The 23,093-nt window shown below is 44.3% G+C and overlaps 1 protein-coding gene across 1 annotated transcript in view; it reads left to right on the forward strand.

Moving 5' to 3' along the window:
* The window catches only part of SAMD7 (sterile alpha motif domain containing 7), a 37,312-nt gene extending 19,594 nt beyond the window's left edge, over positions 1 to 17,718 (forward strand). The window contains exons 8-9 of the mRNA XM_056563196.1: positions 12,529 to 12,639; positions 16,889 to 17,718. Of these exons, the coding sequence (XP_056419171.1) occupies positions 12,529 to 12,639; positions 16,889 to 17,158 (381 nt within the window). The 3' untranslated portion in view covers positions 17,159 to 17,718. The remainder of the gene's footprint in view (positions 1 to 12,528; positions 12,640 to 16,888) is intronic.
* The last annotated feature ends 5,375 nt before the right edge of the window (positions 17,719 to 23,093 follow it).

Here is a 23,093-nt window from a genome sequence, read left to right on the forward strand (position 1 = left end):
TACAGAACTACAACTCCCAGCACTGCACAGTGGTCTACAAACTGTGTCCCTCCAGATGTTGCAAAACTACAACTCCCAGCATGCCCAGACAGCCAAAGGCTATCTGAGCATGCTGGGAGTTGTAGTTGTGAGACTCCTAGAAGGCAGTAGTGAAGATCACTTACCAGCGATCTTCACTGCTGCCGATGACTCCTCCACCGCTGCCGGTCTCCTGCAGCCTGCCGCCGGTCATATTTACGGCGCTCATCCTTAAGGGGTTAAAGAGTACCTGTCACTAAATAAAACGTAATATAGTGTTCCTTGTGTAATTAGCAGACACTTTCCCATTCACTTGCTTTTAAAATTATCAACATAAACATGTTTAAAATGGAATAGAAAAAACAGACACTAGGTGGCTCTGTTCTCTTCCATGCCACAATTAATACAGTAAGTTTGGTCTCCTCACAATCTGGCAGGAGACCAAACTCAGGAAGTGCTTCTCTGCACTGAGCTTGATTGACAGCTGCATAGAGCCTCACTGAAAGCTGCACAGAGCATCACTGAAACATGCATAGAGCCCCACTGAAAGCTGTAAATAACCCCATTGAAAGCTGCAAAGAGCCTCACTAAAACATGCACAGAGCCTCACTGAAAGCTGCACAGAGCCTCACTGAAAGCTGCACAGAGCATCAATGAAAGGGGCACAGAACCTGAGGTCTTCTATTCATCACAGCACTGAAACAATGTGAGGGCGGAAGTGGTTCCCCAGCAGGCTTCAGTGATGTCATGCCTGCTGTGAAATACCCACTTTCTCCTGCTGGGAGATTGCACTATATGAGCAAGAAGAAAGGTATGATACAGAGCTTTTTAAAGCTCTAAAAAACTTTTAAGAGAGGAGTGTTAGGAGTAGTTAGGGAACATAGCCTGCGTTAGTTTATAAAAGTTTATTTGGTGACCCTGCTGTTGCCAGGCTACAGAGCACACACGTTCCCACAATCCCCCTTGTTTACATGCACAGTAGAGATGAACTGCCATTACCCTCACGAGACTGCAGTTGAGCTGAGCATGTGCAACCCACCTCAGTGGATCGTAACCAAGGGCAACAGTTATCAAAACAATGAATGCAAATGGGGCATAGCTATATCTTTCAAACAAGACATTTTCAGAAATGTTTGCACATATGTCAAATTTTACATAATGCTTCTGTTTAGACCTATATTTCTTAATAGAACAACCCCATTAAACTAGCCGAACAATTGTACAGTAGATTTACTTTAGATTATGGTATATTATGCACATGTTGGTAACATCTCATGTTACCTTAACATGCAGATTTCAATGTTAAAGGGGTATTCTGGCCAAATACATCATATCCCATATACAAAGGATAGGAGATAAGATGTCTGATCACAGGGGGTTCGTCGCTGGGACCCCCCGCCATCTCCGTGCAGCACCCTCCCATAGACATGAATGGAGAGGGGCGTGGCGTGACGTCACGTCTTCATTCCGGAAACAAAGAGGTTTCTGAGACTGGAGACGCAGCCCCGCATAGAATGTGGGTGCTGCACAGAGACCGGACCCCCCGCGATCAAGCATTTTTCCAAAGGATAGGGGATAAGATGTATTTGGCCAGAATACCCCTTTAAATTGAGGAGTAGTCCACACATCGGGAAGTGTACAGCTACTTTATATTCACTTTGAGTACATTATAAACAGGCTGAATTCAGTAGTGAGCATTCTGTCTGTCAACGGAGGAAGCAGATTGCTGATTCACAGTCTAGTGGTGTACCAGATGTTCTTCCAGCATTAGTTAATATATCCATGAAACTTCACTGACCATAGGAGATCACATCGGCTGAAAACTGTCTAACCAGCACCTATTAGATATTCCCTAAGTGCTCAACTACAACACTCATTGCATTCATTCTTACACAGTAAACATAGAAGAACATTTCCTAATATGAAAAGACATAGAAAACAATAGGGAAGAAGCATGAAGAAGTTAGTAAATGTCCGGCCATCTCCTGGATGTGATCTGTCTGGAGTAGAGATGTTGCGAATTGTTCGCCGGCGAACAGTTCCCGGAGAATTTCGCATGTTCGCGTTCGCATCGCCGGGCGAACATATGTGAATTTCGATCCGCCCCCTATACTTTAACATTGCAGTAAACTTTGACCCTGTGAGTCAGAGTCAGCAGACACATTACAGCCAATCAGCATCAGTCCCTCCCTTCCAGACCCTTCTACCTCTTGCACGGACGCCATTTTAGCCTCATTCAGCATGCTGCAGGCTTAGGAAGTGGAGGGTCAGAGAATCTGCTCCTGCTGTAATAGGGAAAGCGATAGCTAGGTTGCTGCTAGATGGTGTATTCAGGGTCCAGTTTACTCCTTAAGCACTAGTGTAACATCTGCTTTAAGGACAGCACCCAAAAAAGCCCTTTTTAGGGCTGAAAGATATCAGTCTTGGTTGGGAGGGAACCGCCGGTTAAAAGGGGTACTCCAGAATCAAACTTAAGTTCCTTCAAGCAACTAACTACTACAGTATTCAAAGGGCTGAAAGATATCAGTCCATGTGTTTTGCAACAGCTGTAGGTACCCTGGTTGGAGACCACTGCTTAAAAGGGGAACTCCGCTGGCAAGCTTTTTTTCTTTAAAGCAACTAACTACTACAGTATTCAAAGGGCTGAAATATATCAGTCCGTGTGTTTTGCAACAGCTGGAGGCACCCTGGTTGGGGACCACTGCATAAAAGGGGAACTCTGCTCATTGTCACACTAGTGAAAATCACATTAGGTGTGACAGTTACGCAAATTAAAAAATAAAAACCTTTTTTGGCTGTTAAATAAAATCAGCCGTCACTGTTAGTTCACGTCACAGTTGCCATTTTTCCTGCCTGCAGGTCAAATTGTGTCACCCTAGTGCAAATCACATTAGGTGCGACAGTTGTGCAAATGTAAAAAAAAATACCTTTTTTGGCTGTTAAATAAAATGAGCTGTCACTGTTAGTTCACGTCACAGTTGCCATTTTTCCTGCCTGCAGGGCAAATTGTGTCACCCTAGTGCAAATCACATTAGGTTAGGTGTGACAGTTGTGCAAATTAAAAAAAAATACCTGTTTTGGCTGTTAAATAAAATCAGCCGTCACTGTTAGTTCACGTCACATTTGCCATTTTTCTTGCCTGCAGGGCAAATTGTGTCACCCTAGTGCAAATCACATTAAGTGTGACACTTGTGTAAATTTAACCAAAAAAATGACAGGCAGAGGAAGGCCACCCCGCAGGGGCCATCGTGGTGCTGGGATTCCCTTTAGCCCTAGAATGGCCAGTGTTCAGAGGCCACGTACCCTGGACCTCCAAAGTTCTGAGGACTTAGTTGACTGGCTATCACAAGACACCCAATCTACTTCTAAAGCTTCCGCTCGGAACCATGACGCACCGTCCTTCTCCTCCTCTAGCTTAGCTTCGGGCACCTCTCATGCTACCACTTGCCCGCCTGCCGCCAACACTAGCACCATAGCAGCTTTACTTGATCCGTCAGAGGAGTTATTTACACATCAGTTTGAAGACATGAGTGGTGCACAACCATTATTGCCAGAGGATGTAGTTAACAGGGATATGTCTCAGTCAGGCAGCATTACACACATGGACGTACGGTGTGATGATGATGTTGTACCCGCTGCTCCTTCTTTCTTGAGGTGTCAGATAGCGGTGAAGGTGTTGATGATGACGATGTGTCAGTGGATGCCACGTGGGTGCCCGCTAGAAGAGAAGAAGAGGGGGAAAGTTCAGATGGGGAGACAGAGAGGAGGAGGAGACGAGTTGGACGCAGGGGGAGGTCGTCGCATGGAGCTAGTGGCACAGTCAGACAGCATGCATCGGCACCCGGGGTCAGCCAGACGGGACGCCAATCAACGCATGCTGTTGCCACCACCAGAATGCCGTCATCGCAGAGCTCAGCAGTGTAGCATTTTTTTGTGTGTCTGCCTCTGACAACAGTGAGGCCATTTGCAACCTGTGCCAGAAGAAACTGAGTCGTGGGAAGTCCAACACCCACCTAGGCACAACTGCTTTGCGAAGGCACATGATGTCACATCACAAACGCCTATGGGATCAACACGTCAGTACAAGCAGCACACAAAGTCAAAGCCGTTATCCTCCTCCTGGCCCAGCATCTTCAGCCAGGTCAACCACTGCTGCCCTCCTTGCCCCCTCTCAACCATCCGCCTCTCCGTCTCTCGCCTTGAGCAGTTCCTGCTCATCTGCCCACAGTCAGGTGTCTGTCAAGGAGATGTTTGAGCGCAAGAAGACAAGGTCTCAAAGTCACCTCCTAGCCCGGCGTCTGACAGCTGGCTTGTCAGAACTGCTAGCCCGCCAGCTTTTACCATAGAAGCTGGTGGAGTCTGAGGCCTTTAAAAAATTTGTAGCCATTGGGACACCGCAGTGGAAGGTACCCGGACGAAATTCTTTTGCACAAAAGGCAATCCCCAACCTTTACTCCATTGTGCAAAAGGAAATTATGGCATGTCTGGCACACAGTGTAGGGGCAAGGGTCCATCTGACCACTGATACCTGGTCTGCAAAGCATGGTCAGGGCAGGTATATCACCTACACTGCTCATTGGGTAAACCTGGTGACGGCTGCCACGCATGGAATGCGTGGCTCTGCAGAGGAGTTGGTGACACCGCCACGACTTGCAGGCAGGCCTGCTGCCACCTCCTCTACTCCTCCTACTCCATCCTCTTCCATAACATCCTCGGCCGAATCCTCTTTCACTGCTGCGTCTTGCACCACATCACCGCCCCCCCCCCCCCCCCAGCTCCCCAGGTGCTATTCCACATCCCGGATACGGCAGTGTCACACCATCTTGGGGTTGACTTACCTCAAAGCGGAGAGTCACACCGCACCAGCGCTCCTGTTGGTCCTGAACGCACAGGTGGACCAGTGGCTGACTCTGCACCAACTGGAGATCGGCAAGGTGGTTTGTGACAACGGAACAAATTTGTTGGCGGCATTGAGGTTGGGCAAGTTGACACATGTGCCGTGCATGGCACATGTGTGTAATCTGATTGTACAACGCTTTGTGCTCAAGTACCCAGGCTTACAGGATGTCCTGAAGCAGTCCAGGAAGGTGTGTGGCCATTTCAGGCATTCCTACATGGCCATGGCGCACTTGTCAGATATCCAGCGGCGAAACAACATGCCAGTGAGGCGCTTGATTTGCGACAGCCCGACACGTTGGAATTCAACACTCCCAATGTACGACTGCCTGCTCCAACAAGAAAAAGCCGTCAACGAATATTTGTATGACCGGGGTGCTAGGACATCATCTGCGGAGCTGGGAATTTTTTTGCCACGTTACTGGAGGCTCATGCGCAATGCCTGTAGGCTCATGCGTCCTTTTGAGGAGGTGACAAACCTGGTCAGTCGCACCGAATGCACCATCAGCGACATCATACCGTTTGTTTTCTTCCTGGAGCGTGCCCTGCGAAGAGTGCTGGATCAGGCAGTAGATGAGCGTGAAGAGGAAAAGTTGTGGACACCATCACCACCAGAAACAGCCTTATCAGCATCGCTTGCTGGACCTGTGGCAACACTGGAAGAGGATTGTGAGGAAGAGGAGTCAGAGGAGGAAGACCAACCACAGCAGGCATTCCAGGGTGCTTCTTGTCACCTATCTGGTTCCCGTGGTGTTGTACGTGGCTGGGGGGAAGAAGATTATACCTTCCCTGACATCACTGAGGACAAGGAACGGGACATGAGTAGCTCGGCATCCGTACTTGTGCAAATGGGGTCTTTCATGCTGTCGTGCCTGTTGAAGGACCCTCGTATAAAAAGGATGAAGGAGAACGACCTGTACTGGGTGTCCACGCTACTAGACCCCCGGTATAAACATAAAGTGCCTGACATGTTACCGCATTACAGCAAGGCGGAAAGGATTCAGCAGGTCCAAAATAAATGAAGAAGTATGCTGTACACAGCGTATAAGGGTCATGTCACAGCACAACAGGGATCTAACAGGGGAAGAGGTGAAAGTAATCCTCCTCCTCCTCCCACGAACACGCCGGCAAGGACAGGAAGCTGTACAGACATGCTGTTGGTGGAGGACATGCAGAGCTTTTTAAGTCCTACGCCACAGCCCTTCGGGGTCCACCATCAGAGACCGACTTGACCGACAGGTAGCAGACTACCTTGCCTTAACCGCAGATATCGACACTCTGAGGAGCGATGAACCCCTTGACTACCGGGTGTGCCGGCTTGACCTGTGGCCTGAGCTATCCCAATTTGCGCTCAAACTTCTGGCCTGTCCTGCTTCAAGTGTCCTGTCAGAAAGGACCTTCAGTGCAGCAGGAGGTATTGTCACTGAGAAGAGGAGTCGCCTTGATCAAAAAAGTCTGGATTACCTCACCTTTCTTAAGATGAATGAGGGATGGATCCCGAAGGGACTGACACTGGGAAATACAATTGACTGAACAAGGCCTGATCAGATGACCGGCCTTGGCCTAAAAATGGTCCACACGCTGCTGTGACTTGCATGACTTATCCGCCACCAACTAGGGTTCAAGCCGCAATGTTTTAGGGCACTTTCTGCCTGGCAAAACAAACAGAAATTTTTCAGGCCGCTGCTACAGCAGCAGCTGCGACAATACCAAATTTTCCCGCCAGGTGTACATGCCTAATTTTTCTTGCCTCTGCTGCTGCACTTGTTATGGTGCTGCAATTTTTATGGCCGCTGCTACAGCTGCGACAATACCAAATTTTCCTGCCAGGTGTACATGCCTAATTTTTCTGGCCTCTGCTGCTGCACTTGTTATGGTGCTGCAATTTTTCTGCCTGTTGCTACAGCTGTGGCTGCGACAATACCCAATTTTTCATCCATGTGTACATGCCTAATTTTTCTGGCCTTTGCTGCTGTACTTGTTATGTTGCTGCAATTTTTATGGCCGCTGCTACAGCTGCGACAATACCAAATTTTCCTGCCAGGTGTACATGCCTAATTTTTCTGGCCTTTGCTGCTGCACTTGTTATGGTGCTGCTATTTTTATGGCCGCTGCTACAGCTGCGACAATATCACATTTTCCTGCTCTAACTATGTGCTGCCTAATATGGGGGAATCTTATGTGCTGCCTAAAGGGGAGCTCTAACTATGTGCTGCCTAACATGGGGGAATCTAACTATGTGATGCCTAAAGGGGGGATTTAACTATGTGCTGCCTAATATGGGGGAATCTATGTGCTGTCTAAAGGGGGGAATCTAACTATGTGATGCCTAAAGGGGGGCTCTATGTGCTGCCTAATGGGGGCTAAAGCACGTTATTCCACACCTTTTAGGAATAATAGGTGATTTATGCCCTTTATGGATTAAAACCAGACTCTGCATAAACTATGTCATTTTCCATGGCAGTTTTGCCATGGATCCCACTCCGGCACACCACAGTCCAGGTGTTAGTACCCTTGAAACAACTTTTAAATCACTATTGTGGCCAGAAAGAGTCCCTGTGGGTTTTAAAATTCACCTGCCCATTGAAGTCAATGGCGGTTCGCCCGGTTCGCCGGTTCGCAAACTTTTGCGGAGGTTCGCGGTTCGCGAACCGAAAATTTTATGTTCGCGACATCACTAGTCTGGAGAGAGATCTTTGCTGGGTATTACAAGTTAAGCAGAAGGTCTAGCAAAGCCATTACATCCCGGTTGTAAGGAGTTAGATTTGGGAAAACTGTTTTTGACTAAAAGAAAAAAAAAAACATGTAGGCTGAATTCATGACTATTACATGACGATTTCAAGAAGAAAATGCTTCTAAAATACTTACGTCTTGTAGAGACATTTTTTTCATTTACATGAGTTATTTAAGCTTATTTTCATACATATTTGAAGTGTATTTCATTATTCATTTCTTTAATGTTCCCATTTAGAGATGATTAAATTGATTAAGAATGAATTTAACAAAAATTTGGATTCAGACTGCCGCGAATTCACAGCATCTACAGATACAGAACAGATAGAATACCAAAGTAACTAAAAGATTTAAAGGGGTACTCCGAGATTGAACAACTTATGCCCTGTATCTCCGGCTCTCCCATAGGGATGCATGGAGGGGGAGTGTCAGCCACCACTTTGTGCATTGGTTGATACAGCTCCACACATGGAGAGAGCCGGGGTGCCAGGCAGTAGATTCCCAGCTGTCGGACCCCCCACGTTCAGACACTTATCCCCTATTCTGTGTATAGTGCATTAGTTGTCCAGTACTGGAGCACCAAGGTCAGACCATACGAACGATCACTGGGTTGATTGTCCTGCTCTTTAATTTCATCATTGTTGGCCGCACTTCACCCATGTACACAGGTTGATGGTTTCTTGTTTCTCATTCATTGGCTGATCGCTGTCTCCTGCACAAGCCAATTATCAGGAACAATCTTTTTTTTTTTTGTCTGTCTGTCTGATAGTACTCCTCTATATGCTTTCTCCTGTCTGATAGTACTCCTCTGTGCTCTCTCCTGTCTGATAGGACTCCTCTGTGCTCTCTCCTGTCTGATAGGACTCCTCTGTGCTCTCTCTTGTCTGACAGCACTCCTCTGTGCTCTCTCCTGTCTGATAGGACTCCTCTGTGCTCTCTCCTGTCTGATAGGACTCCTCTGTGCTCTCTCTTGTCTGACAGCACTCCTCTGTGCTCTCTCCTGTCTGATAGGACTCCTCTGTGCTCTCTCCTGTCTGATAGGACTCCTCTGTGCTCTCTCCTGTCTGATAGGACTCCTCTGTGCTCTCCCCTGTCTGCTAGTACTCATCTGTGCTCTCTCCTGTCTGATAGTACTCCACTGTGCTCTCTCCCATCTGATAGGACTCCTCTGTGCTCTCTCCTGTCTGATAGGACTCCTCTGTGCTCTCTCCTGTCTGATAGGACTCCTCTGTGCTCTCTCCTGTCTGATAGGACTCCTCTGTACTCTCTCCTGTCTGATAGTACTCCTCTGTGCTCTCTCCTGTCTGATAGGACTCCTCTGTGCTCTCTCCTGTCTGATAGTACACCTCTGTACTCTCTCCTGTCTGATAGGACTCCTCTGTGCTCTCTCCTGTCTGATAGGACTCCTCTGTGCTCTACCCTGTCTGCAAGTACTCCTCTGTGCTCTCTCCTGTCTGATAGTACTCCACTGTGCTCTCTCCCATCTGATAGGACTCCTCTGTGCTCTCTCCTGTCTGATAGGACTCCTCTGTGCTCTCTCCTGTCTGATAGGACTCCTCTGGGCTCTCTCCTGTCTGATAGAACTCCTCTGTGCTCTCTCCTGTCTGATAGTACTCCTCTGTGCTCTCTCCTGTCTGATAGTACTCCTCTGTGCTCTCTCCTGTCTGATAGTACTCCTCTGTGCTCTCTCCTGTCTGATAGGACTCCTCTGTGCTCTCTCCTGTCTGATAGGACTCCTCTGTGCTCTCTCCTGTCTGATAGGACTCCTCTGTGCTCTCTCCTGTCTGATAGGACTCCTCTGTGCTCTCTCTTGTCTGACAGCACTCCTCTGTGCTCTCTCCTGTCTGATAGGACTCCTCTGTGCTCTCTCCTGACTGATAGGAGTCCTCTGTGCTCTCTCCTGTCTGATAGGACTCCTCTGTGCTCTCCCCTGTCTGCTAGTACTCCTCTGTGCTCTCTCCTGTCTGATAGTACTCTACTGTGCTCTCTCCCATCTGATAGTACTCCTCTGTGCTATCTCCTGTCTGATAGGACTCCTTTGTGCTCTCTCCTGTCTGATAGGACTCCTCTGTGCTCTCTCCTGTCTGATAGGACTCCTCTGGGCTCTCTCCTGTCTGATAGTACTCCTCTGTGCTCTCTCCTGTCTGATAGTACTCCTCTGTGCTCTCTCCTGTCTGATAGGACTCCTCTGTGCTCTCTCCTGTCTGATAGTACACCTCTGTACTCTCTCCTCTCTGATAGGACTACTCTGTGCTCTCCCATGTCTGATAGGACTCATCTGTTCTCTCTCCTGTCCTATCAGACACACAGAGGAGTGCTAGCCTACCCTCACTTGGACTCTCTATCCTGTCTGACAGGACTCCTCTGTGCTCTCTCCTGTCTGATAGCACTCCTCTGTGCTCTCTCCTGTCTGATAGCACAGCTCCGTGCTGTCTCCTGTCTGATAGTGTTCCTCTGTGCTGTCTCCTGTCTGATAGCACTCCTCTGTGCTCTCTCCTGTCTGATAGTACTCCTCTGTGCTCTCTCCTGTCTGATAGTACTCCTCTGTGCTTTCTCCTGTCTGATAGAACTCCTCTGTGCTCTCTTCTTTCTTATAGTACTCCACTGTGTTTTCTCCTGTCTGATAGGACTCCTCTGTGCTCTCTCCTGTCTGATAGTACTCCTCTGTGCTTTCTCCTGTCTGATAGCACTCCTCTGTGCTCTCTCCTGTCTGAGCAGACTCCTTTGTGCTCTCTCCTGTCTGATAGGACTCCTCTGTGCACTCTCCTATCTGATTGGAATCCTCTGTGCTCTCTCCTGTCTGATAGGAATCCTCTGTGCTCTCTCCTGTCTGATAGTACTCCTCTGTGTTCTCTCCTGTCTGATAGTACTCCTCTGTGCTCTCTCCTGTCTGATAGAACTCCTCTGTGCTCTCTCCTGTCTGATAGTACTACTCTGTGCTCTCTCCTGTCTGATAGTACTCCTGTGCTTTCTCCTGTCTTATAGGACTCTGTGCTCTTTCCTGTCTGATAGTATTCCTCTGTGTTTTCTCCTGTCTGATAGGACTCCTCTGTGCTCTCTCCTGTCTGATAGTACTCCTCTGTACACTCTCCTGTCTGATAGGACATCTCTGTGCTCTCTCCTGTCTGATAGTACTCCTCTGTGTTTCTCCTGTCTGATAGGACTCCTCTGTGCTCTCTCCTGTCTGATAGTACTCCTCTGTGCTCTCTCCTGTCTGATAGGACTCCTCTGTGCTTTCTCCTGTCTGATAGGACTCCTCTGTGCTCTTTCCTGTCTGATAGTATTCCTCTGTGTTTTCTCCTGTCTGATAGCACTCCTCTGTGCTCTCTCCTGTCTGATTGGACTCCTCTGTGCTCTCTCCTGTCTGATAGTACTCCTCTGTGCTCTCTCCTGTCTGATAGCACTGTTCTGTGCACTCTCCTGTCTGATAGTACTCCTCTGTGCTCTCTCCTGTCTGATATCACTCCTCTGTGCTCTCTCCTGTCTGATAGGACTCCTCTGTGCTCTCTCCTGTCTGATAGGACTCCTCTGTGTTTTCTCCTGTCTGATAGGACTCCTCTGTGCTCTCTCCTGTCTGATAGTACTCCTCTGTGCTCTCTCCTGTCTGATAGCACTCCTCCGTGCTCTCTCCTGTCTGATAAGACTCCTTTGTGCTCTCTCCTGTCTGATAGGACTCCTCTGTGCTCTCTCCTGTCTGATAGGACTCCTTTGTGCCCTCTCCTGTCTGATAGGACTCCTTTGTGCTCTCTCCTGTCTGATAGGACTCCTCTGTGCTCTCTCCTGTCTGATAGGACTCCTCTGTGCTCTCCGGTCTGATAGGACACCCTCACTTGGACTCATTTGTCCATGCCTATGCTTCAGCTTGGACAAAGCCATGATTTTATAGGCCATGATTTTATAAAAAAGGAAATAACATTTTCTTATGAAGCATATTAGAAAGGTTAATGTTTTGCCAAGATGTACAATACATAAAAAGTTTTTGCATCTGCCAGTGCCCATTTAAAGGCATTAAGCTAGGAATTCCAAAAATAAAAACAATTATATACTGTTGTCCTCGAGTGTCACCTTTAAAGGGGTATTCCACCCCTAGACATCTTATAGGGGATAAGGATAGGGGATATGATGTCTGATCGCAGGGGTTCCGCCGCTGGGGACCCCCGCGATCTTGGCTGCGGCACAGCAGACATCGGGTGCACAGAGCAAACTTCGCTCCATGTCGGATGACTGGCGATGTGGGACGGAGGCTCGTGACATCACGGTCACACCCCGCTCGTGATGTCACGGCCATGCCCCCTCAATGCAAGTCTATGGGAGGGGGTGTGACAACCGTCATGCCCACTCCCATAGAATTGCATTGAGGAAGCGTGGCCATGATGTCATGAGCAGGGTGCGGCTGTGACTTCACGAGCCTCCGGCGCTGCACCCAGCGCTCTGAACGAATGCGGGGTGCAGCAGGGAGAATAGCAAGTGAATAACTGCTGACTAACACTTTGGATGCTCTGCAATGGTAGTACTATGGCTGTCACTGACATGAGGGTTCTGTGGCTGACACTATTCTGGAGGCACTCTGGAGGGTTCTATAATTTTGCACTGTGGATGGTTCTGCCATGAGGGCACTATGGCTGTTACTGCCCTGGGTATGGGGACACTATTGCATTTGAAATATATGTTCTCATAATCTCCACTTCCTCTATATTAATTTGAGGTATAGACAGAATTTTATTTACACTAAATACACTATTAAAAGCTATGAGACGGTTGGAAGGATTTACCATCAGTTATTTTTTTTTTTTGTATCTATCATTTAATATTTATAGCTACATTATGTCATGAATTCTAAGTCTCCTGTAAACTGCATATTAATAACCATTTGCATTCTAGGTTTTTAAAGACCATGATATTGATGGAGTAACTCTCCCTTTACTGACTGAGGATCATCTCTTGGACACAATGGGGCTGAAGCTTGGACCTGCATTAAAAATCCGTGCACAGGTAAATGCACAGTTATAGAGGATCTGTGGTCTTTGCTGACCTGTCTGTATTAGCAAATACTTGTATTCTCCATGAAACAACAATTCTGTAATTATTTTTTTCTTACAGCTCTGTGTTGTGCTAAGGCTAAGTTCACACTGCTGCTGCTCTCGGCTAAAGGGAGCTCCGTCTGTTGGATGGACGGGAATTAAGCGGAGAAAAAAATACTGTACATGTCTTTTTCCTCTGCTCAGCTTCTGTAAAATACCAAACACCTGATGGCTCCCATTCAAGTCAAGGGGATCCATCAGGACCCGGCGGTGTCAGTTGTGGTCTGACCTGTTCAGAATCAGTTTGGCACAAGAAAAGGAGCCGGTCGGACCCTGAACGGGTCAGAGCACAACGGCAATGTGAACCTAGTCTAATCCTACTTTTTGCTTACTAGAATTGTATGACTAAACAGCCAACTGGTTGTGACCCTGCACAATATGGACCTGTCAGCTTTGATTGCATGGTGTTAAATAGTGTAAGGACACACCTCCAATAAAAGATCTGCTACATGAAAATAAGTAATACATTGGTTAAAGGGAATGTATCACCAAGATAGAGATGGATAACGCAATATGTTCTTTTTTTAAATATGTTTCTATTTTCTTATGGTAGGGGTAGATTTATCAAAACCAGTGCAGAGGAAAAGTTGCCCATAGCAACCAATCAGATCGCTTCTTTCCTTTTTCAGAGGCCTTGTTAAAAATGAAAGAGGCAATATGATTGGTTGCTATGGGCAACTGGGCAACTTTTCCTCTGGACAGGTTTTGATAAATCTCCCCCGTAATGTTTTCATCTAAGCCTTAAGTCTATAGTAGTCAGAATGAAAATGGCAAGATTTCAGGATTATTTTATAATATAGATAGTAAAATGGAAAATTATAAAAACATCACCAACTATTTTAAAAGAATATGTTTAAAGGAGATATCTTATGGGTGAAAACTTATCCCCTATCCGCAAAATAGGGATACGCTTTAGATTGTGGGGGGTCCAAGAGCTAGGGCCCTTGTGATCTCCTGTATGGAGCCCCGACCCTCCCCTGGAGTGGCACGTCATGACCCCCTTCCAAAGTGGAGCCGTCATGCCCCCTCCATATATCTCTATAGGAGAGCCATTCGGCTATCTTCGGTTCTCCCATAGAGATATATGGAGGGGGCGTGGTGCCCCTGCTTCGAGCAGGGGTCGTGACACGCCGCTCCAGGGGAGAGTCAGGGCTCCATACAGGAGATTGGGCTCGGACCCCCAGCAATCTAAAACTTATCCCCTATCCCACGGATAGGGGATAGGTTTTTATCAATGAGACTACACCTTTAACATAGAAACTTGATTTAAAGCATTACTGTCATTAATGTCACACAGACATGTCAAATGTTAAGATCAGTAAGAGTCTCAATGCTGAGACCCCTTGTGATCATCAGTTATATTATAGCTGGGTGAAGCACGTGGCAGTGCGCTTTACTCCCTGGCTGACCACCCATTCTGACAGGTGCACTCCATTATAGTCTATGAAGTGCATCATTCAGTTTATGCAGCCAGTCAGGTAGTGAAGCTTGTTGCCATGTGGTTCACCCAGCAATACCTAATGATTGGAAGGTGTCTCAGCACTAAGATTCGGATCAATCTTAACTTTTAACATGTCTGTCCAACATGTCAAAAATTAACATTATTGACAGTATTGCTTTAAACAATAGTCCATTTTCCAATGAAACATTTCCTTTAAAGCTTTACTGTCATTTAAACAACTTGTTGCTCAGACATGTCAAAAGTGTTTGATCACACCAAGTTTCACTTACCCGCCTGAGATCATGAGTTATAATCTGGAGAAGCGGGCAGCATTGCATATCCCGGTCAGCTGATCCAACAATTACCCTGCATGGAAGTCAGTAGTGATTAACCCTCCATATATTGGTCTGTTATGGATTATCAGTAGTGAGACCTGATGCGATCAATTGCATGTTTGAGCAACATGTTAAAAGTTGTTTTTAATGACAGTAACCCTTTTAATCAGGGTCTCCGTCACTAGTTAAAACCACCCTAAGAGAGGGTATAAACCTAACAACAGATTTGCTTTAACTCACTTCCTAACAAATATCAATTTTCTAAAGTTATATTATCTATGTTTTATTGGATTACTTTGTGTCTGTGTGTTTCACATCTTTGAGTATCTATGTCACGCACACTCATTTATTCCACAGAACGCCTTTTCACAGTGTAATGCATGTGTTCAACATCCTGTGGTCTAGCCATACTGCAATAACTACAGAACTCCCAGCTGCTGTATTTTCCACTTAGTCAGCCATGTACACTCATCACTTGCTGGCTATAATCCGAAAAATCTGTGACAAGCATTATACTTAAAACACAGGCAGCACCATGGCTTAGCATAAGCATTGTAGGTTGGACAACACACACATGAAGTTTGTATGTTTTCCCGAGTTTGAATAGGTTTTCTTTGGGTATTCTGGTTTCGTCCAACACCTCAAAACCATACTGAAATGTTGTTTTGCTTCATATAAAAATATTACCCAAGTGTGTGTGTGTACCTGAAATTAAAGGGGTTATCCAGGAATAGAAAAACAGAGCTGATTTCATTCAAAAACAGCTCCACGTCTGTCTCTGGGTTGGGTGTGGAATTACAACTTGGCTCCATCCACTTCAATGGAACTAAACTGCAGAACCACACCTAACCTGGAGATAGTAGGGGATCGGTTTTTGAAAGAAGTTGGCTCTTTTTTTCTATTCCTGGGTAACCCCTTTAAATTGGGAGCTCTATTGGGGAAAAAAGTGATTAAAAAAAATGACAATTTCTGTACAGCACTGTTTATCAGTTTTATTTATGTAATACAAATAAACATAAATACATAAAATATGTATGTGGTTGTATTCAACATGTGTTACATGTCCAGGAGACTTGGATACCCTAGAAATGACAAAATATTAGATCACACTAGATAATCTCAATAGAACAGAGCTAGGATTTACAAACATGTTTACAGTGGGGATTTTCTGTTTGTTTGGATTTTGTTTTATTTTAGGGGTTAATGCATTTCAATGAAGAAGTTTAATTTCTTATCACCCAGGTATCTAGTCCCAAAAGTTTAATATATCAGTTTATATGTATATATTTCACAAGGATGTCCTTGGGAATTATTTGTTGGGAACATCAAACATTTAAACAGGTGCTTCATACGGTGCCGCATTACAATTATTTTCCCCTAGAATCATTGCTAGGGAACATTTGCTCAGTAATACAAAATCTATTCATTATTTTTATTCAAAATCCAACAGGGAAAGACTCCTGGAAGCATATGGGTGAACAGTAGAACACCACAGGATTTTATGAGAGTTATATTTTGGCTAGGCCATATATAGAGCCGTAATCCTGTAGCACAACCCAGTGGAGGCTGGGGATACACTATTATTATAAATGAGCAGTAGATTTGCATAAAAAATAACCATTAGCTTTTATCTGGCTTCAATAACTGCAGTAATTTTCTAACACTAAAAAGACCTGGAGACCAGAAATGTAGCCAAACTAAACATTAATCTGGGCCAAGATCGCATCACCATCCTCTTTTCCAGATTAACTTTCACTAGGTTGATCAAGGTAAATGTTTGCTGCTGAAAAACACATTATCTTAAAGGGAAGCTGTCGTCTGTATATCATGTTTAGAGCTGCAGACATTTGCAGATAGCTGATAGAAGGTTAAACAAATGATATATGTCTCTTAGCTGATGGCTGTTTGCAAAGTTATAAAAGCATGATTTTCTTCCAAGCTCAAATGTCAAACAACTTCTGAGCTGCAGCATGCAATGCCCTTTTCCTGATAACTCACACCCCCTTGTCATGGAACGTGCAGATGTTTCTACAGCACAGAATAAATATATGCTTATTTGTGTATAATGTATATGTTTTATGCTCGAAGACATTTTTGTATACAGTAAAATGAAACATAAACAAACAAAACAAACACAAAACACAGTGCAAACCTTGGCTAATCTGCCCTGTTATGTTAAAAGATGCCTTTAATTTTACTGATTTAGTCAAGGTTTACATTTTAGTCTTCAGAAAAGGAGAAATCTTCGGAAAACAATCCAGACCTCTCATTAAAAGGGTAGTGATTATCATTTTGATGGTTTTTCTGAATTCTTTCATGTGATTTTCCTACAGCGGTTATGCATAGTAACTCTATTCTGTTTCACATACATTTCCTTTTCTTAGATCTGCTGCCGCTTGGGTAACATATTTCACATGACAAGCTTACCGATACCAGGTCCTGTGTCATCGGCAGCTCCGGTGCCTCCAGATCAACCACCTGAAGTGATATCTCCTACTACATGCAGCAACAGTAATACAACTGCACCTAGTCCATGTGCTCATGATTCTGACACTTTAAGAGCCACAGATATCTCAGCTACTGAAAATAAAGAGAATCCAAGTGATTTGTCTTTGGCACAAACTGATTTTCCGGTGAATTTACTGAAAGTGTAATAATTGTATGCTGTAACTATAGAACTTTCATATAAATCTGAGATAATGCTAAACTCCACAGAATACTCTTACAGTAGTATACACCTTTTTTGGGGTTGCTGGGCAGTCCAGTAGTCTATAGAAGTTATGACGGCGTATGGTGGGTAAATTTGAGGATTCAGGAATGTTTTCTTTTATTTATTTTTTTTTTATTTTTTTTACTGCATCAGTTTTGGCATTGATGTCTCTTGGTGATTACCTATATTGTGTGCTGATTAGTTTGACATTTCACAAACACATTTTTAGTCACAATGGGTGTATTAAAATATTTTCTCACCCATGTTTGTTTAATAAACATTTATTGAAAAAGTATTATTTAAAAGTATCTTGTTCTTTTAACTCAGTAGGTATAATATCCTTACAATATTAACAGTTATACACATCAATACATTTAGTGCATTTTATGAATCTTCTTAACTAAACCCTATTCTGGTGAGGTACAAAATATTTCTAAAATACAAGAAATTCCAAACAGAACATGTACAATAAGCCAGTTTTTTTTGTTGTTGTTGCCGTGGATTGGGCCTTAACCCCTTAAGGACCGGAGGTTTTTCCGTTTTTGCATTTTCGTTTTTTGCTCCTTGCCTTTAAAAAATCATAACTCTTTCAAATTTACACCTAAAAATCCATATGATGGCTTATTTTTTGCGCCACCAATTCTACTTTGTAATGACGTCAGTCATTTTGCCCAAAAATCTATGGTGAAGCGGGAAAAAAAATCATTGTGCGACAAAATTGAAAAAAAAACGCTGTTTTGTAACTTTTGGGGGCTTCCGTTTCTACGTAGTACATTTTTCGGTAAAAATGACACCTGATATGTATTCTGTAGGTCCATACGATTAAAATGATACCCTACTTATATAGGTTTGATTTTGTCGGACTTCTGGAAAAAATCATAACTACATGCAGGAAAATTAATACGTTTAAAATTGTCATCTTCTGACCCCTATAACTTTTTTATTTTTCCGTGTATGGGGCGGTATGAGGGCTCATTTTTTGCGCCGTGATCTGAAGTTTTTAACGGTACCATTTTTGCATTGATAGGACTTATTGATCACTTTTTATTCATTTTTAAATGATATAAAAAGTGACCAAAAATGCACTATTTTGGACTTTGGAATTTTTTTGCGCGCACGCCATTGACCGAGCGGTTTAATTAATGATATATTTTTATAATTCGGACATTTCCGCACGCGGTGATACCACATATGTTTATTTTTATTTTTATTTACACTGTGTTTTTTTTTTTATTGGAAAAGGGGGGTGATTCAAACTTTTAATAGGGGAGGAGTTAAATGATCTTTATTCACTTTTTTTTTTCACTTTTTTTTTGCAGTGTTATAGGTCCCATAGGGACCTATAACACTGCACACACTGATCTTCTATGTTGATCACTGGTTTCTCATAAGAAACCAGTGATCAACGATTCTGCCGGATGACTGCTCATGCCTGGATCTCAGGCACTGAGCAGTCATTCGGCGATCGGACAGCGAGGAGGCAGGAAGGGGCCCTCCCGCTGTCCTGTCAGCTGTTCGGGATGCCGCGATTAGCCGCGGCTATCCCGAACAGCTCGACTGAGCTAGCCGGGAACTTTCACTTTCACTTTTAGCCGCGCGGCTCAGCTTTGAGCGCGCGGCTAAAGGGTTAATAGCGCGCGGCGCCGCGATCGGCGCTGCGCGCTATTAGAGGCGGGTCCCGGCTTCACTATGACGCCGGGCCCGCCATGATATGACGCGGGGTTACTGTGTAACCCCGCGTTATATCGGAAGAGCAGGACCAAGGACGTACCGGTACGTCCTTGGTCCTTAAGGGGTTAAAGGGGTACTCCACTAAAAACATCTTATCCCCTATCCAAAGGAGATGTCTAATCTCTGGGCCGGCACCCTTGTCATTCGGTCATCCGTTCTGTGCCCGATGACTGGCAAACACAGCTGCCCCGCCCCCCTCCATTCATGTTTATGGGAGGATGGCTAGATACTGACGAAGCCAAGGGCGAAAACGTGCGTTCGGGGCAGGAGGTGAGGCATCTCCGGCAGAGTGCACAGCTTAACTGTATGCTATTCTATTGTCTATGCATTCATATTGGTAGTAGTGTACGTTATCCAGTCTCTTATGTACTTTATTATATTAACTTGCAGTGACATGTACATCTCTACCTATCAAACTCATCTTTGACCTCTGACTACTATTAAACTATTAGTATGAGATGCCCCCTCTATTTCTCTGTTTGTTTTTCTGCTTTGCCATTTGTGTATACTATTGAATTTTAACATTGTGTGTATTTTTTACATGCTCAATAAAGATAGTGTGATTTTTTTGATATATCACTATTTTTCTGTGTCTTTATTTTCGGCGTTGATGATTGGGTGGCCATAGATACACCATATATAGTCGCTTTTGTTTGGTAACCAATTGATTTTTAAAAACAAATATTTTCCAATGGAGTATCCGTTTAAATGGGCATTGTCATTTGCAAAAATATTTTATATAATGTAAATAATAACATCATATGTATATTTGTAATATACATCAGTTAAAAATGTGTTTATTTTTGGTTGAAAAAAATGCTTTCTTTTGCCTGTGTGTGGGCAGAACAAGTAGGGCTCTGTACAGGCTACTGGCTTGTCAATCAACCTGCTGTGTAAGCCGGGGAGTGTCACAGTGCACAGATCTCTGCATGTCCTCACTGCACAGAGCCCTGCTTGTCCTGCCCACACTTCCTCACAGAGACACACAGACAATAGCTGCAGGGACAGAATTTTTTCATCTAAAATATATACATCTACATTACCGTATTTTTCGCCGTATAAGACACACTTTTTCTTCCCCAAAAAGTCGGTGCGTCTTATACGGCGAAAACACACCTATCGCGGCGGTCCCTGCGGCCATCAACGGCCGGGACCCGCGGCTAATACAGGACATCACCGATCGCGTTGATGCCCTGTATTAACCCTTCAGACGTGGCGATCAAAGCTGACCGCCGCGTCTCAAGCGAAAATAACAGTAACCCGGCTGTTCAGTTGAGCTGTTTGGGACCACCACGGTGAAATCGTAGGTGTCCAGAACAGCTTACAGGACACCGGGAGGGACCTTACCTGCCTCCTCGGTGTCTGCTCCGTGCCGAGTTCCCCTGCATGGCCGGCGCTGTCCTTCGTCGTCATCACGTCGTCGCGCACGCCGTCCCGTCATCCAATAGGAGCGGCATGCGTAGCTGCATGCGTAGTGACGTGATGGCGGCGACGGAGAGTGAGGATACAGTGCAGCAGAGATGTCCGGAGTGACGGGGACACCCCGGGAACGTGGCGACAACAATGGAGGGCGACATCCAGGGCAGCGGTGATGAGCGGTGACGGGTCCGGAGCAGTGGGGACACGTGAGTACTACCTCCTATACCAGTGGTCTTCAACCTGCGGACCTCCAGATGTTGCAAAACTACAACTCCCAGCATGCCCGGACAGCCGTTGGCTGTCCGGGCATGCTGGGAGTTGTAGTTTTTCAACATCTGAAGGTCTGCAGGTTGAAGATCACTGTCCTATACTTTACATTGTATTTGGTTCAAAATCTTTATTTTCTAGATTTTTATCCTATAAAATTTGGTGCGTCATATATGACGAAAAATACGGTATATAAAACTTTGTTGCGGATGACAGTGCCCCTTTAAGTGATCAGCATCAGTCTTGATTCTGAGGCTTACTGATGTTTTAAGGGCGTATGCAGGGGTCAAGTCCTGGGGAAAAAAAGTTTGCTGAACTCACCTAAGATTTCCACTCAAGGGTCGGTCCTGCAGAACTCCTGTTAATGGGATTGGTGTTCCTGCTACAGAAAAGCTGCAGGAACTCAGTTCCTACGCGTTCCTGCAGGACTTGGGCCCTGGGCATATGAGTATTAACAGCATGGGGAATCTTAAAAAGCGATGGCAAGATGAATGCAGCATGTTATCAGAAAATACTGGCAGACAATTTGCATTCTTCAGCATGAAAGCTGCACCTGGGACAATAATGGACTTTCCAGCACAACAATGACCCTAAGCACAAGGCCAAGTTGACCCTCTAATGATGAAAAAGTGAAACATTCTGGAGTGGCATTGGTCTCCTGACCCTAATATCATCAAGCCACTCTGGGGATATCTCAAATGTGCTGTTCATGCAAGATAATAAAAGACTTTGTATGACCTGGAGGAATTTTGCCAAGATTAGGCAGCTATACCAACTGCAGGAATTCGGGGCCTCATAGACAACTATTACAAAAGACTAAACCCTGTCAATGATTATGAGTTTAATGACAGTAACATTTCATTTTTTGGGAGATTGTGCACAGACCCTCTTGAAAAAGTTTGACTTTTTTAAAAGCAATACAATATAAAAGTATGTAAACATGGGAATTGTAAACCATTCGGACCATCTAGTTTACCCAATAATCTAAATACTATCACTAGTACATGGCCCTAAAGTAATACTTTGTCCCACTTAGTTAAAACTATGTCCCCTTTTGGTAGATTTTCTTCCTTCTAAATGTCCTCTCCTCTTTTATCGTGTTGATTCTCTATATGTATTTAGAATTTTCTATCATATCCCCTATGTCTTATCTTACTTTCAACCCCCCCCCCCCTTTTATAAGCGTTCCCATCCTATATTATATAAAATAAAATAAAACTTTACTGTGTCCCACTCTTGTCCCCAACTCCAATCCTCTTCTTGTGAAAAAACTTTACGCCTGGGGCCAAAGTGAAACATCAAGAAACAGAAAAGCACTATAATATAAATGCATAACCAGTAGTAATAAAAAGTTTATAAAATTTTATTAGCCATATAGGTACAACAGACACACATTTAAAAACAATTAAAATGCTCATATGATAGTACACTACAAAACTGAGGGGACAAGACGCTCTTCCTCATGGCGCACATGTACATTGTAAGCGTGAACCGCAGTATAAACTGACCCAAATACATGCAATCTACAGCTATAAACAGTATATCTTGCAACATGCCTCATTACAGGGTAAGGCACAGTATAAATATATTCACTATTCTAGTAATACTGCAAAGGTGGAATAGCCACCATTGCCAGAGACACAAAAACAGCACAACGACTGGCTATTATAACCCTGTGACGTGTGCTACCATATACAAATTCTCCCATCACGAAAGTAAGAGTCACCAGTCGGGGCTCAGAGTGTCATACTGCCGCTCAGCCAATCACTGGCCGAGGTGGGACATCGCTACCAGATTTGAAATATTCTAGAACTTATGGTCCCCATAAGTAGAAATGTTAGAAATCCATGACACATTAATGACGCTTTCAATATTTTATACATTAGGATTAATTCATTAACATATTTTATTATACATAATATCTGTTCTGTCTACATATGAGATTATATTTACTACAGGGAATTATTTCAATGTAGGTATGATTTTAATATGTGAGCCTGTTTGTTTATAAAATCAGCCATATTTTTTTTTATTAATTATGCTTATTGATTAGATTTTTCATGTGAAATTGTAGATTACATTAGAGAAGATTCCCAGTAACTGGTACGTAACACAGGTTTGCCAGTCTCTTCCTCCAGTCCAGCCTGCAGCAGGTTTATAAACAGTGCATATGTTCTATTGATGAATCTGCCATTGTCTTACAACAATGCCAGGCTGGAAAACTGCTTACTTATTGATGTTCATTAACTATTTGTATTTATAAAATAAATCTAAAATAGCAACCCATTAAATTTAAGTTAAACTGTAAGATTCTTAGTTTATTGTATATTGATATTTATGAATGGATATAGATTTATGTTTTACTGTTTTTTACTAGTAAGGTTTGGTGGTTTGTACCCTGTATTGAACAAGCTAGTGGCAGGAAAATACCTTCCCAGAACACCATGCTGCTTATAGACTAG

The sequence above is a fragment of the Hyla sarda genome, chromosome 3 (assembly GCF_029499605.1).
Source record: "Hyla sarda isolate aHylSar1 chromosome 3, aHylSar1.hap1, whole genome shotgun sequence".
In the NCBI taxonomy this organism is placed as follows: domain Eukaryota; kingdom Metazoa; phylum Chordata; class Amphibia; order Anura; family Hylidae; genus Hyla; species Hyla sarda.